The 15,105-nt window shown below is 46.6% G+C and overlaps 1 protein-coding gene across 50 annotated transcripts in view; it reads right to left on the reverse strand.

Annotated features, from left to right (window-relative positions):
- Positions 1-15,105, reverse strand: part of LOC135219137 (cytoplasmic dynein 1 intermediate chain-like) — a 181,950-nt gene that overhangs the window by 120,358 nt on the left and 46,487 nt on the right. For all 50 annotated transcript variants that reach the window (XM_064255604.1, XM_064255639.1, XM_064255633.1 and 47 more), the window contains one exon: positions 8,580-8,676. In XM_064255604.1, the coding sequence (XP_064111674.1) occupies positions 8,580-8,676 (97 nt within the window). The remainder of the gene's footprint in view (positions 1-8,579; positions 8,677-15,105) is intronic.

Genomic DNA, 15,105 nt, shown 5'->3' on the forward strand with positions numbered 1-15,105 from the left:
ACAATGTAAAGTACAGTAAGAAAAACCTAAATCAGCATAAATTATTAACAAACAAAGTGCTCTACCTTACAACTAAAAAAGAAACATAGGCCATCAATATGCATGCATGGCACCATGCACTTCATTAACACTGCAGTTTACAGTATGCATTAAAGCATTTATTAAATAATCCATACATTACATCTGTGCATAAACAGTACTCTACATATTTACTCAGCATTATCACAATCAACTTTCCTTTGAAGTGCTTACATACACAAGTATTCAAAATATTCAAAACAACTTGTACCTTCTCATCTTTCTATAAAAGTTACCATCCCTAAACCTACAAATTACAGGATTAACAAAGAATAATGATAAGACTAGAACTACACCCGAAGAGTTTACCTTACACCTACACCAGTGATTCCCCACCTTTATACTTTCAAGGAACCCCCCGAAACAATTTTTCATATCCTACAGAACCATTATCTACAGGCACTTATACATATACATATATAAACATATATATAAATCGTATAATAGCTACCACTGCTATTAGAACTGTGTAAATTCAGATCAGCATCACTTGCAATACATATTTACTTCAAGACTTCTTGCGGAACCCCTGATGATAGCATGAGGAACCCCAGGGTTCCGTGGAACCCTGATTAGGAATCGCTGGCCTACACTGACATTTATATTGTACAAAAACTTACTAGGCAAAACTATTTTAGGGCGTGTGCTAGGTTATAAAATACAGCTACAATCTATAGTTAATTAGTGAATCTTAAAATGGCAAGCGACATGAAAGTGCACTCCCTGTAATAATAAAGTCTGAACTCCGCTTTTATCAGGGTGAACCAGAGAGGTTCAAAAGATCATCGAGTTCCCTAGTTTCCTCATAAAAATGTTATTGTTAGTATACAATAAGGTTTTGTACATACTTACCTGGCAGATATATACTTAGCTATACGTCTCTGACGTCACAACAGAATTCAAAACTCGCGGCACACGCGACAGGTAGGTCAGGTGATCTACCTTACCCGCCGCTGGGTGGCGGCTGTAAGAACCAATCTCCCTTTCCAGCCAGAATTTTTCCTTCCACCGGTCTCCTGAGGGGAGGCTGGGCGGGCCATCAATCGTATATATCTGCCAGGTAAGTATGTACAAAACCTTATTGTATACTAACAATAACATTTTTGTACATGAACTTTCCTGTCAGATATATACTTAGCTGATTGACACCCTTGGTGGAGGGAAAGAGACAGCAATATAAATATGGAAAAAAGGGGAAAACAACACTAGTTGTAGGATGTAAAAACAACCATTGGTTTCTTACCGGTTTAGGCAGAACGACTTCGTAGTTACTATCTATGAGTCTGCGTTGCCTTAAGAGCTTCAGCGAGGGCGTGACCTACAGCTGACAGACTCTCTGGGTCTATCAAAGGGATTTGGTTATCCGCTTACTTGATAGAATCCGAGCAGGATCTGTCAACGGGGATTCGCCCACTTATATGACAGAACCTAACCACTATCATTGCAAGGAGCTCAAACATAAACCGATCACCTAACCAATCTAATCATTGTTAGACTACGAAATGAAAAACATGCCTACCCGCATGTTCTTTCAAACAACCAAAAACTTACAACCTAACAAGGGGAAAAAAAAATACTACAAAGGATATGTCTCAGCTCCCTGCCCCAGCACCGAATCCGCCGATACGTACGGGCCTAACCCGAAGCACTTTTCATACGTAATTTTGACGTCTCTCGATAGTGGTTTGCAAGACGAGTTGCAACGCCAGAATGTTGCCTTCATAATATTACTCAGGGATATGTTTTTGTTAAAAGTCAATGACGTGGCAATAGCTCTTACTTCATGAGCTTTGACCTTAAGAACTTTGAATTGACTTTCATCACATATCGCATGCGCTTCTTTCACCAGGCTTCTGATAAAGAAGAAAGCGCATTCTTCGAAAGAGTCCTCCTTGGATCTCTTACAGAGCACCAAAGGTTGACATCATTGCCCTTAAGTTTTTTCTTTCTCTGTAGATAGAATTTTAAACTTCGTACTGGGCAAAGCGACCTCTCTGCTTCCTCGCCTACTAATGCAGACAAGCCTTGTACTGCAAAGCTCCTAGGCCAAGGATTTGAGGGGTTCTCGTTCTGGCCAAGAACGAAGGAAGGAACGAACAGATAGATGCATCTCCTCTGAATCCCACATTTCCTTCTAGTGCATGGAGTTCACTAACCCTCTTTGCGGAAGCCAATGCCATGAGAAAAATTGTCTTCTTCGTGAGGTCTCTAAACGAGGCAGACTGAGGCGGTTCGAACTTATTGGACCTCAGGTAACGTAGCACTACATCCAGATTCCAACTCGGAATCCCTGGAGAAACCTTCTTGGATGTTTCAAACGATCTTATTAGATCATGAAGGTCCTTATCTTCTGAAATGTTTAAGTTTCTGTGCCTAAACACTGCAGATAGCATGCTACGATAGCCTTTAATGGTTGATACCGCCAATCCACTTTCTTCCCTAAGGAAAAGTAAGAAGTCTGCTATTTGGGTCACAGAGGTACTGGAAGAGGAAAAGTGATGGTTCCTACACCATCGCCGAAAGACGTCCCACTTCGATTGGTAGACTCTAAGGGTAGAAGGCCTTCTTGCTGCTGCGATAGCCGTTGCAACTCTTGCAGAAAAGCCTCTCGTTCTGACCAAACTTTTGACAGTCTGAAGCCAGTCAGATCTAGAGCGGGGGGGGGGAGGTTTTTGTGATACTCTCGAAGTGGGGTTGTCTGAGCAGATCGATCCTCTGTGGTAATGTTCTCGGAAGATCTACTAACCATTCCAGTACCTCTGTGAACCATACTTGTGCGCGGGCCAGAACGGGGCTACCAGCGTCATCCTTGCTGCCTCCGATTCTGCAAATTTCTTTAGTCTCTCTCCCAGTATCTTGAATGGAGGAAAAGCATACATGTCTAGACCCTTCCAATCTAGTAGAAACGCGTCTATCGACACTGCCCTCGGGTCCGATATCGGAGAGCAGTAGTTGGCTATCCTCGCATTCTTGGCTGTGGCGAAGAGGTCTATATGAGGCTTGCCCCAAAGCTTCACAGGTCCTGGCAAACATCCTCGTGAAGAGTCCACTCTGCAGGCAGGACTTGATCTTTCCTGCTTAGGAGGTCTGCTCTGACGTTCTTTCTCCCTGTACGAACCTGGTAAGGAGACAAATCTTCCTTGCTCTGCCCAAAGCAGAAGTTTTTTGCTGTCTCGTACAGGGAGAAAGAGTGAGTCCCCCCCTGCTTCCTGATGTAAGCCAGGGCCGTGGTGTTGTCCGAGTTGATCTGTACTGCTGAAGCTAGGACGTGGGGCTCGAAAGCTTTCAAAGCTAGCCAAAACCGCCATCAGCTCCTTCATGTTGATGTGCCAGGTCACCTGTTCTTCTTCCAGGTGCCTGACACTTCTCTTGAGCCGAGCGTTGCTCCCCAACCTGTTTCCGAGGCGTCGGAATACAACACTTGGTTGGGGTTCGGAATGTGAAGGGACATCCCTTCTGCAAACCTGAGAGGGTTGGCCCACCAAGAGAGGTCCTTCTTGATTTCCCTTGAGATCTCGAAGGAGAACTCTAGGTTTTGCGAACGACACCTCCAGTTTCGATGTAGAAAGAACTGGAGAGGTCTGAGGTGCAACCTTCCTAGAGAAAGGAATTGCTCCAACGAGGAGAGTGTCCCCAACAAACTCATCCACTCCCTCGCTGTGCATACTTCTTTCTCTAGGAAGGCTTTGACTTTCTCTGACCCTCGGGCTATCCTTTCTGGAGACGGAAAAGCCCGAAAATCCAGAGAAGCCATCCGAATCCCCAGATAGATACGATCTTGACTGGGGATCAACTGAGACTTGAAAGTTCACCAAAAGTCCCAGAGAACTTGCCATGAAAAGGGTCTTTTGTAGGTCCTCCAAACATCTTTTCTGCGACTTGGCTCTGATTAGCCAGTCGTCCAAGTAAAGGGACACTCTGACTCCCTCCAAATGTAGCCATCTTGCTACATTTTTCATTAGGCCTGTGAAGACCTGAGGGGCTGTTGAAAGGCCGAAGCACAAAGCCCTGAACTGGAATATCCTTCCTCCCATCATGAACCTGAGGTATTTCCTTGAAGGATGGATAGGCACATGGAAGTAAACGTCCTGAAGATCTAGGGACACCATCCAGTCCCCTGGCCGAAGGGCCGCCAACACTGAGGATGTCGTCTCCATGGCGAACTTCCTCTTTTCTACAAAGAAATTCAGGGCGCTTACATCCAGAACCGGTCTCCATCCTCCTGAGGCTTTTGGAACTAGAAAAAGGCGGTTGTAAAAGCCCGCTGAGCAAGGGTCGCTCACTAGCTCTATAGCCTCTTTCTCGAACATTTGTTCCACTGCTTGTGTTAAAGCAAGGCTCATGATGGGATCCCTGTACCTGGCCACCAACTCCCTCGGAGTCGTTGTTAACGGTGGTCTTTCCGTAAAGGGAATCAGATATCCTTTCCGGATAATCGAGAGGGACCAGTTGTCCGCTCCTCTCTTTGCCCAGGCTTCCGAGAATCTTAGAAGTCTGGCACCTACTGGTGTTTGGAGGACTACTTCCCTACTTCTTAGCTCTGCAGAGCGTGAGAAGGATCTACCTCTCTTGAAAGGTCTATTACCTCTCGAGGTAGAGGCTCTAGAAGGAGGGCCCCCTCGAAAGGGCTCCTGTCTAGCTGGAGTCTCCTTCTTCGTCTTCGTCTGGAAGGAGGTCCTAGGCTTCCGTGCCGACTGCGCGAGCAGTCCTGAGTCGCCTTCGCAGAGATAGATCCTGAGATGTCCTGTATTATCTTCTTCGGAAATAGCAGAGGCGAGAGCTGCGAATACAGAAGAGAGGCTCTTTGGGCATGCGAAACAGACTTAGTCAGAAAAGAGCAGAAGACTGATCTCTTCTTAAGGATCCCTGCTCCAAACAGGGAGGCTATTTCGCTCGATCCATCTCTAACTGCTTTATCAATGCACGTTAGAACACTGTTGAGATCTTCTGGCGAAATAGCATCCGGGTTCTGAGTCTTCTTAGCCAAGACCCCCAAAGACCAGTCAAGGAAGTTGAAGACTTCCAAGACTCTAAACATTCCCTTCAGCAGGTGGTCAAGCTCGTTCATAGCCCAGGTAGTCTTAGCAGACAAAAGAGCCGAGCGTCTCGTGCTGCATCTACCAGAGAAGAGAAGTCCGCATCCGCCGATGAAGGAAGACCCAGGCCTAGGGGTTCTCCAGACTCGTACCAAAATCCCAGTCTGCCCGTAAGCTTGGAAGGAGGGAAAGAAAACACAGTCTTCCCTTTCTCTTCCTTAGAAAGCAGCCAATCACCAAAACCTCTCAAAGCCTTCTTCATTGAGATGGTTGGCTTCATCCTCACACAAGAGGAAACTTTCGTCTTCTTCGAAGTCGAGAATAAAGAGAGAGGAGACGGAGGAGCGACGGGAGTAAGGGAGTCTCCAAACTCTTGAAGAAGGAGATCTGTAAGGATCTTATAGGACGAAACTGACGAGTCCTTCACCAAATCCTCTTCTGAAGGTTCAACTTCATCCACTGAAGAACCCTCCGCTTCTTTACGAGGGCAGTTAGCCTTCTCTAAAGAAGTGCGCCTGTCCAGAGTGTGTCTAGTAGCAGACTGGCGCCTATCAGGGGAAGCCAAAAGTTTCTGGAGAGCTCCTCTCGAATGAGTCCTTCCTACTCTGATGAGTGCGTGCTCTTTGATCCTTAATCCTACTCCTAGAATTCCGGGCTTCCAAAGGGGAGCGCCTGCTAGGAGAGGAGAGCCTACTATGCTCAAGGCGCTTCTCAGGATCCATGCGCCTGTTCAAAGGAGAGCGGCTGCCAGGCGAGCTGCGCCTACCATGAGGCGAACGCCTACTAGGCTCTTGGCGCCTACTTACAGGAGAGCGAAGCCCTGGAGAAGGTCGCCTACTAGGTGACCGGCGTCTACCATGCTCCACAAACTTCGATCCAGACTTGTGTGTCTCTTCAAAAGGTAGTCTCCCAGAAGAGACATATCTTTCAGGCTCTACACGCCTGTCCTGAACAGAGCGGCTAAAAGGAGAGCCGCGCCTATCAGGAGAAAAACGCCTATCCTCCGCACCACGCTTGGGAGCGGGAGAGCGTCTACTTGGGGAGTAGTGCATACCAGGCTCAAGGCGCCTAACAAAAGGCGAGATCCTGTCTCTTGACGAATCCATCAAAGAGTAGGCTCTCTTATCCGGAGAAAGAAGGATCTTCGGAAATGAGCGAGAAGACGAGGCTGTACGCCTGTCTTTAGACGAACGCCTACTAGGCGCTAGATCCCTTCCTACTGGAGAGATGTAGTCACCAGGAGAAAGCTTCTTGGGCGATTGACGCCTGTAAGACGACAAGCGTCTGCCGAGGGAAGAGCGCCTCCTTCCATCCGCTGATACAGGAGAGAGAACCGACTCTGACTGAGACGGTAACACAGGAGAAGGAATCCTAGACTTCTTGACAGGGAGAGAGACGTCTTTCCGACGCGTTCCTCCTGCCAAGGAGCCCGCCAGCGCCGAAATCTGCGCTTGCAGTCCAGCAAGAATTCGAGCTGGAGATCTTGCAAAATCCTCCACCGGAGAAGAGGCTCGAAGCCTACTATGAGGCGATAACTCCTGCTCCATCCTGGGTGTCTTGATCTCTACTTCCGGCTCTTCTGGAAAAACTTCCGGGCTGGAAGGAAAGGCGCCAGGAGCCTTCCAGGCTCTCTTCAGCGGTCGCGAAGAATCCGAGGCGCTCCATCCTCTTCTAGGCGAAGGTGAGGAAGAAGAAGAGAAGCATTGTCGCAATACCTCCTTCTTCGCGCGAACAAGGGCAGCCTGGGTACGAACATCAGGATCTACCGAGGGGACGCCTGATCGGTGGGAGTTCTCCCTAACCTTCCTGCGGCTGTTGACTTTCCTCCTCCACTGGGACTGGGAGTCTGGAAGAGGTCTAGGCCTGGAAGCATTAAGGAGCCGATCAGACGCACCCTCCACTGCACTGGGGTCACTGCACAATTCACCTTCACTACTCTTACCTTGCAACGAACGAATCTTCTTTTCCATGCTAAGGATCGTGGCTCTCATGGTTGCCACTTCCGTAGTCGTATCCTTAGGTTCGATGCAGGGCGCAGGAGCTGAAACTGGAGAAGGTTCTAATGCTACAACAGGATTTTCTTCTACCTCGCTAATACGAGACTTACTAGAACTCCTAGACGAAGCCTTTCTCACCCTGTCTTTCTCTAACTTCCTCAAGTAGGAAGAAAGAGCCTTCCATTCACCCTCATCCAACTTCTCACACTCATTACACGGGTTAACAAAAGAACATTCTTTCCCTCTACATTTAAAGCAAACTTGTGTGAGGATCTACCGTAGCTTTCGGTAGTCTCACCTTGCATTCATCCATAGAGCACACCCTAAACATAGAAGATTTCTTAACCTCTAACTCAGACATCTCGAAATCAAAGAAAAATCCAAATCAATATCCAAAAACAATCCACAAATGCGTATGCCAAGCCAACAAGATCAGGTACTTCACCGAAAGTCAGTCCAAATAAATCCACGGCAACGAGAATCGAATAAAGCTGTCAGGAGGTAACAACCACAGGTGTAGTCGTCACCGGCGACAGAAAAATTCTGGCTGGAAAGGGAGATTGGTTCTTACAGCAGCCACCCAGCGGCGGGTAAGGTAGATCACCTGACCTACCTGTCGCGTGTGCCGCGAGTTTTGAATTCTGTCGTGACGTCAGAGACGTATAGCTAAGTATATATCTGACAGGAAAGTTCATGTACAAAACTATTCAACACCAGCAAGGTCATTTAATTGTCTTATGGTTTTGTTAATGTACAGTACTCCCAATTCAAGGAACTTTGCCTACTGCCTAGATCCCAAGTGCTTTATATATTCAAGTGCCTCCTGTAGCAGTCCAATAAGGAATACAAGGAAGGTAATATGAACAACATAAATTGATCAATTTTCATTCATTCATCACCTCACAGTTTGCAAGAACTGCCAAATGAATAATATACAATATCAATTTCATTTATACATGAAGGAACATTTGCCTTTTGTCTTAAATTCAAAACCATTCTCTCCAAGATTTTACACTTAGATTTCTTTTATTGTCACTGCAGGATAAGAGTAAACATTTGACTTTAGCAACTTGGGGAAATAAATTTTTAAATGAGATGATCTCAAGCAGTTGCAGTGAAAGGAATGGGTTACAGTATACCAGCAAAACTATTACTAAAATGCCCTTAAAAGGACAAAAAGTTTGCATTTTATTAATACTGTACTGTACAGGCAATCCCTGGTTATCGGCGGGGGTTCCGTTCCCAAAGACGTAACGATAACTGAAAATTGGCAATAACAGCACCAGTCCCTGGTTATCAGTGCCAATATCCAGTTATCAACTGCCTGTACTTAGCTTCTAAAGTCAGAACACTACGATATTAAATGGAAACAGAGGCAGTGAAAGAATAAAACTATACATTAGGAGATATCTGTGCGACAAATTATTTACTAAGCTACTCAAAACTCTAGGTGGAATACAGCACATACCAGAGACAGGTGCCACTCCCAGAGAGGAGAGCATTTTGTCCAGGTCTTGCTGATCATCGCGGGGTTGATTGCTCGCTCTTAAAGCTGCTTCCTGAGCCTGAAAGAAAAAATAAAATACAAACTCAAATCAGTTTTAAATGCCTATACATAATGCCTTATAACATGAAAAAATTTTAAGTGTCCCTAGAAAGATAATTATGATTAAATTTTATGGATAACAGTAAACTGATGTCTGTCAAAGACTTTCTGTATCTCTCCAAGTATATTTCATCTGTGAAACGTATACATTTGTACAGTGCATGGGAGGTTTGTTAGAGAAAACTGTCTAAATGTTACCAAAATCTGCGGTGGGGTAAGTTATCTCATCACCATACATTTCCTATTTGTTTTAGAAAAGCATCTTCAGAAAGGCTTATCTTGACTTATAACTTCTTTATGACAGATTTTTCAAAAATTTAACTACAGTACAGCATGACAAATTTTTATTTAATTTGTACTTTTTATAGCTAACAAACCTGAGCTCTTAACATTAGGATAACTATTCTGGCACCAGCTGGAAACTGGTTAAAAACAATAAAAAATTGTAAATGGAAGAAATCTGTGTCATCTGGGATCAAGACACAGTTAGATGGAAGTGAGTCAGAGACTGCAATTGAATCAGTGACGCATCATCAGTCTTCCGACCCAAGATGAAACATAAGAAGGGTGGCTAGAAGAGGGTAGTCAATGTTAAGACCTTCGGTTTGTTAGCTATGAAGAACACAAATTAATTAAAATTTTGTCATTTGTTCATATGCACAACGAACCTTCAGTCTTAATAGTACGATAGACTCACACTTGGAGGGAGGTGAGAATCCTGAACCAACTGGAGGTTCAGCACACCTGATCGTTCTTCGTAGAAATAATAATTCTAAAGAAGAGGAGCTAAGCCTTTGAGATGTTAGTCATGTGGATATCCAACACTCAGTCCACTGGGTTTAAATACCATGACACATGTCCAGATTTGTTGCATAAACAGAAGTAAAAAAGTACTACATATATCTGTTCAAGCAACAAACTATGTTAGCCACAAGAAATGGGTTTGTCACCACTTCTCACTCCCCTTGGTGGAGAGAGGAGTTGAAGCTACTGAGAAGCAGATTGTATGTTTTAAGAAAAGAAAAGAAAAAAAAAAAAGTGCTGGAACAGTATGGCTGCAACACTCACCTGCATCAAGCCAGTTCCAGCGTATGATGTGCCTATTCTTTAAGTCGCTCATAGGTATGAAGAAAGGAGAAAAGGGAAAGAAAAGAGACCAGACATCTCACTCATTCTCTACTCCACATAATCATCTTAGGCAAGATGAAAACTGTCCCACCAAGGGCACTAGATGAGTTACACTAATTAAACAGCCACCAATGGACTCAAGGAAAAAGTGTCCAAGGATCTGTGGGGACCATCCTTCAGGTAGAAGAAAGTGAAAGTGGTTTATTGCAGTCAGGAACTAGCATTCAAACCTAGCTTGTGTTAACATAAAGTCTACGACACCTACACTCAATGTGGCGAGCCCTTCAAGATAACAACGTAGTGCTTTGACAGGTCAAAACAGAAACTCTTCAAGGTTGTTCATAACAAACTCCACACCGTAAGGAATGGAAAAGGAGGTAAATCTGTCACCGTGAACCATGGGAATCAGGGTCTTAGGAAGTTTATGTCATAAGCTTGACCATGGAGATCAACTCTTCCAAGGAAACCAAGTCAGAGGGTAACTGTTTCCAGAGTCAGTTTCCCTCAAGACGATTGGTGCAGGCTCAAAGGAGCTTGAGTGAGACTACTCAGTACCAGAGTAAGGTCCCACATAAGAGGTCTGAGTTTCCTAAGTGAAAACCAAGTCTCACTCTACTCAGTACCAGAGTAAGGTCCCACATAAGAGGTCTGAGTTTCTTAAGTGAAACTTGGTTATTCTTTTGTCTCCTTTGTCTACTTGGAGAAGAATCATGTTAGTCCTCTTCACTAAACAGTTCAACAGGAAACTAGAGGTCTACTGTTCATAGTCCTAGATCTGTTCACTGGGGAAGAAGACTCCCTTCTGCCTACTGGGAACAACCTGGGAGGTTACACATCTCTGTTCTGCCTGTTCAATCATGTCCTGATCACCTTGTGAATCAGACAAAACAGCAGAAAGGCATACACCTCGAGGTTGTCCCACGGATGTTGGGACGGGTCCTCTGCAGCAGCCCAAGGATCTGCTACAATGGAACAGAAGGTCTGCAACTTCCCGTTGTACCGGGTGGTGAACAGGTCTACGACTGGTCGCCCAAACAGGTTGAACAGCATTTCCATAATGTCCAAGTGAAAGGACCACTCTATATCTATCACTTGATTCTGGCAGGTGAGCTTGTCAGCCACTACATTCCTCTTGCCTGGAATGTACCTGGCCGAAATCTCTACTGAGTGGGCTCACTCATGCACCTGCATTGTCAACTGATGAAGCGAGCGGGATTCGTGACCCTCTTGCTTGTTGACATATACCACTACCGCAGTATTGTCGCTCATCTACACCATGGAGTATCCAATCACTCGATCCTGAAACTCTTGGAGGGCTAAGAAGGCCACCTAGGGTTCCAGGATATTCATGTGAAGGTGCCTTTCATGACAGTTCCACACACCTGAAGTCAGCAACTCCTCCAGGTGTGCGCCCCATCTCTTAGTCGACACATCCAAAAAAGAAGCTTGCTGGAAGGGAAGTAAGAAAATATACTCCTATTAAGAGGTTCCTGTCGTCCTGCCACCAGTTCAAATCCTCTCTCGCCTCCTGCAAGAGGGGGAGCGAGAAAGGATTGAGGGTCTCGAGACTGACCAAAACTCCCTCAGTCTCTGCTGGAGAGACTGAAGGTGAAGCCACCCGTGAGGGACCAGCTTCTCCAAGGACGATAGTTAACCTATCATGACTTGGCATTGCCGAGCTGGCTGCTCCTGTTGAAAAAGGAACAGCTTCCTGAACCTGCAGATAAGAAAGTCCGAGGGGTAGACTCTTGCTGTTACCATATCTATCATCATTCTTCTGTACTTTATCCTCTGCTTGGGTACGAGATCGGACTTCTCGAAAGTTATCACAATCCTCAGATTGTGACAAAAATCGTGAAGGTGTTCCCCGTCCCTGTGAGCTCTTGGTTGCCTGGACAAGCCAATCGTTGAGATACCTCAACAGATATATCCTGTGCGAATGGAACCAAGCTGAAAAAAGGGTGCACACTTGCGTGAACATCTGAGGAGAGGTTGAGAGCCTGAAACAGAGTGCCCTGAATTGGTACACCATCTCCCCGAGGATAGAGTACACATCCTTCAAGTCCACCTTAAGCATGAAGCCGTTCTCCCTCATGGAAGCAAGCACAGAGCATGCTATCGCCTTCGCAACATGTCTGGCAAACAAATCGGTTCAAAGGAGATAGGTCTATGACTGGTCACCAGCCCCCAAGGTCTTCTCTACGAGAAAGACACAGTTGTAAACCTCAGAGACTGGTCCAACACGACTTCCACAACACCTTTGTGCAGCAATGTCCTCCACTTCTTGCTTTAGTGCCAGGTCCTTTGGTGAACCGTGAATATAGCGTGGAGATGGACCGGAGTACTATTGGAGACGGGTGGCCGAGACTAGAAGGGAAGTAGATATCCCACCAGAAGGACATCTACTACCCAAGTCTCTGCTCCATATCGCTGCCCCTTTATCTTCTTTCCCTTGCCTCCTTTTCTAGCTGGGAAGGTGGGGTGAAAGGGGCACGATTGCGAACCCTTTCCACGAGCCCCCTAAGAAGTCACAGACTTTGAAGAACTGGCTTGACCCGAAGGTTGAGCTGCAGTGGAGCGTGAAGACCCAGAGGTCTTTGACACTGTCATGTGGACAAAACGGTCACACTCTTCTGCCCGTCGCTTGTCTACCGCAGCATCTACCTGCTCTCTAGCTAGAGAGGAGAGAGGCACAACCCAGCAACGGTCCAGTCCTTATGGTCAAGACTGACTCAGGACCTATAGACTTGGCAATCTGAGTAAGGACAGTGTCCCTCCTCTTCAAAACCAGGTTCGCCCACAAGTTTGTCATCTGGTGGGCAAGGAAGGAAATGACCCTACCTCCAGATTGGCACAATTTCCCGTAGGCCGAGTCCACCCAAAAGCCTCATGGAACTTGAGGAAGCAACAACCCTAGATACTGTGAATGACCACAAATCTAGCCAAGAGACTGCCTGGAGTGCTGCAACGGTGGTAGCTTCCAGGTTCACTGCTTCTTGCTGCAAAAGAGAGATACTCTCCGCAGTAAGATACTGTAGCAAAAGACCCGGACCTAGGCAAACAAAGTTTGGGTCAACCTGTTAGTCAGAATGACCCTTCCAAGGATGCGCAGTAATGCTTCTGGTGGGGCAGAGGAGGGGGAACGATCTTGTCTGAATGGTTTGATCAAAGCGAATAATCTTGTCCAGAGACAAGAGGTCAACCTGTTTAGTCGGAAGTGACCCCTCCAAGGACGTGTAAATGTGTAGTAACGCTTCTGGTGGGGCAAAGGAGGGGGAAGAAACTTGTCTGAATGGTTTGATCAAAGCGAATTAGCTTGTCCAAAGACAAGATTACGTATTCACCTGATCAAGGCATCTTCAGCAAGAGTGGACCGCAACAACCATGTCAAAAGCTTGGGTTCCTTTTTGGGACCCCAGAAGGATTCGAGGTATGAAGGTCGATCCACAGATGAGACCGTGGTCCCCTCCTCAAGATCGTTGTGCTGACGAGTCAGTGCGACCGTCTCACCAAAAGTCATTTGTATTTCTGGGGTGTCTGCATCCCGAGGCAAGAGACCCTCCAGTCCTTCCAGGGTACAGTCCTCTTGATCTACTCTCCCCGCAGGAGGGAGAATGTCAACAGACCCCCTACATCCTTCCTGAACTGCTTGGGTATAAGTCTGGTGCGATCCTAGAACTGAACCAGGAACGTAGGCCCTCACAGCTTAACTCTGGAGAGACAACTCCACAGTGTCTCCTATTTGCCTCACCCTCTCCTGGTATAACCCCAGGAAGTACGTACAGAGAACAGGAGACAAGCATTGGATGCTCTCACCAACCCCTGCTGGCAGAACCAGCAGGAGGGGCGAGTCAAGTGTGGTCATCAACCCCACGTGATGACAGCAACACAAGTCTAGGAGAGCATTTTTGCCTCGGTGAAACGCTTTCCGGAGGAGAGCACACAGGTTCTCACTTGCCAGACAGAGAGCTCGCTTCTACTGAACTAGTCCTGTCGCACAAATGCAAGTGGGAGTTGGGTGGAGTTCAGTGAGCCACCAGTTGGCAAGAACTTGCACCGTCCTCGTGACGCATCCCAGTTTTCTTCGAGGCTGAAACCTCACACAAAGAAGACTGCACAGGGGACCTAATCTCAGCCTCTCCTGACGTTCAATCTCAAGAGACAGAAACATTTTTCTTGGGACCTGTACAGACAATAGTGTCAGTTTTGACCAGAAGGGGTGAACCATCTGCATGACTTGCACCCTTCTCCTGCCCTATACCAGAATCAGGATGGTGAGATGTCTCTCTGGCACTGATCCTGGATGCATGAGCCTCCTTAGAGGTTCGTACACTCAGAAAGTCTCGATAACGAGCACTTTACACAACACTAGCCTTAGAGGCAGATACCCTTGAACTAGTGACAGGAGCACGAACCGAAGTCTGGCTCCTGTGGCTTCCATAATACTAGACCCAGGGGCAAGCATGACTGTTCCCAATCCTGAAGGATTAGGAGAGCGGACAGGAGACCGCAACTGCTTCCTCTATGGATGGAGGCAGAGAGGCTACCTTCTTCTTCTTGGATTGCAATGTCTTCGAAAAATGAGGGGAGGCAGCAGAAGATGACAATGATGAAGATGGAGACAACGACACCTTTCTAAACCACCACCACTGAAGGAGTCACATTGGTCGGGTGATGGGTAAATGCCATCGTAAGTACTGTAGCGATCCTGTGCGTGGTTTTAGAAGTAGTTGTTGTCATAACTACGGCATGAGTCACTGGAGATTGCATAAAGTGCCATCAAGCCTTGCACTGAAGGAGAGCCAGTTAGGCCTAGTGAACCTCGTCTGCTCTAAATCCAAAGCCACACCTGCAGAAGCAAAAGTCAAATTAAGGAGAGGAGTCCCACCCCCCCTCGTTCCAAAGGAGCTACTTCCCCTTCGGAACAAGAGGAGGCCCTCAGAGAAGTGTTGTCCTTCCACCCTCACCCACCCCCCCTCCCCCTTGATCTTCTTCCTCCAAAGAATCAGAAGATGAAGGCGAGATTTCTCCCAAAGGAGAAACAGCAAGCACAGGAAGTTTGCTGCGAGAGAGAAATGCCAATAAAGGGTCGGCAACCAAGGGCATAGTCGGGGGCGTGCTACCCAGACAAAGCCTGGGAAGCCTCCCTCCAATAGCGTTTCCTCCCGTCAAACTTCTCCCACTGCTCAGGAGGCCCACAACAACACTCCACATAAGTGCTATCTCTCGAACACTCACACCCTCGACAATGAGTGCAAAG

This window comes from Macrobrachium nipponense, chromosome 1, assembly GCF_015104395.2.
Source record: "Macrobrachium nipponense isolate FS-2020 chromosome 1, ASM1510439v2, whole genome shotgun sequence".
Lineage (NCBI taxonomy): Eukaryota > Metazoa > Arthropoda > Malacostraca > Decapoda > Palaemonidae > Macrobrachium > Macrobrachium nipponense.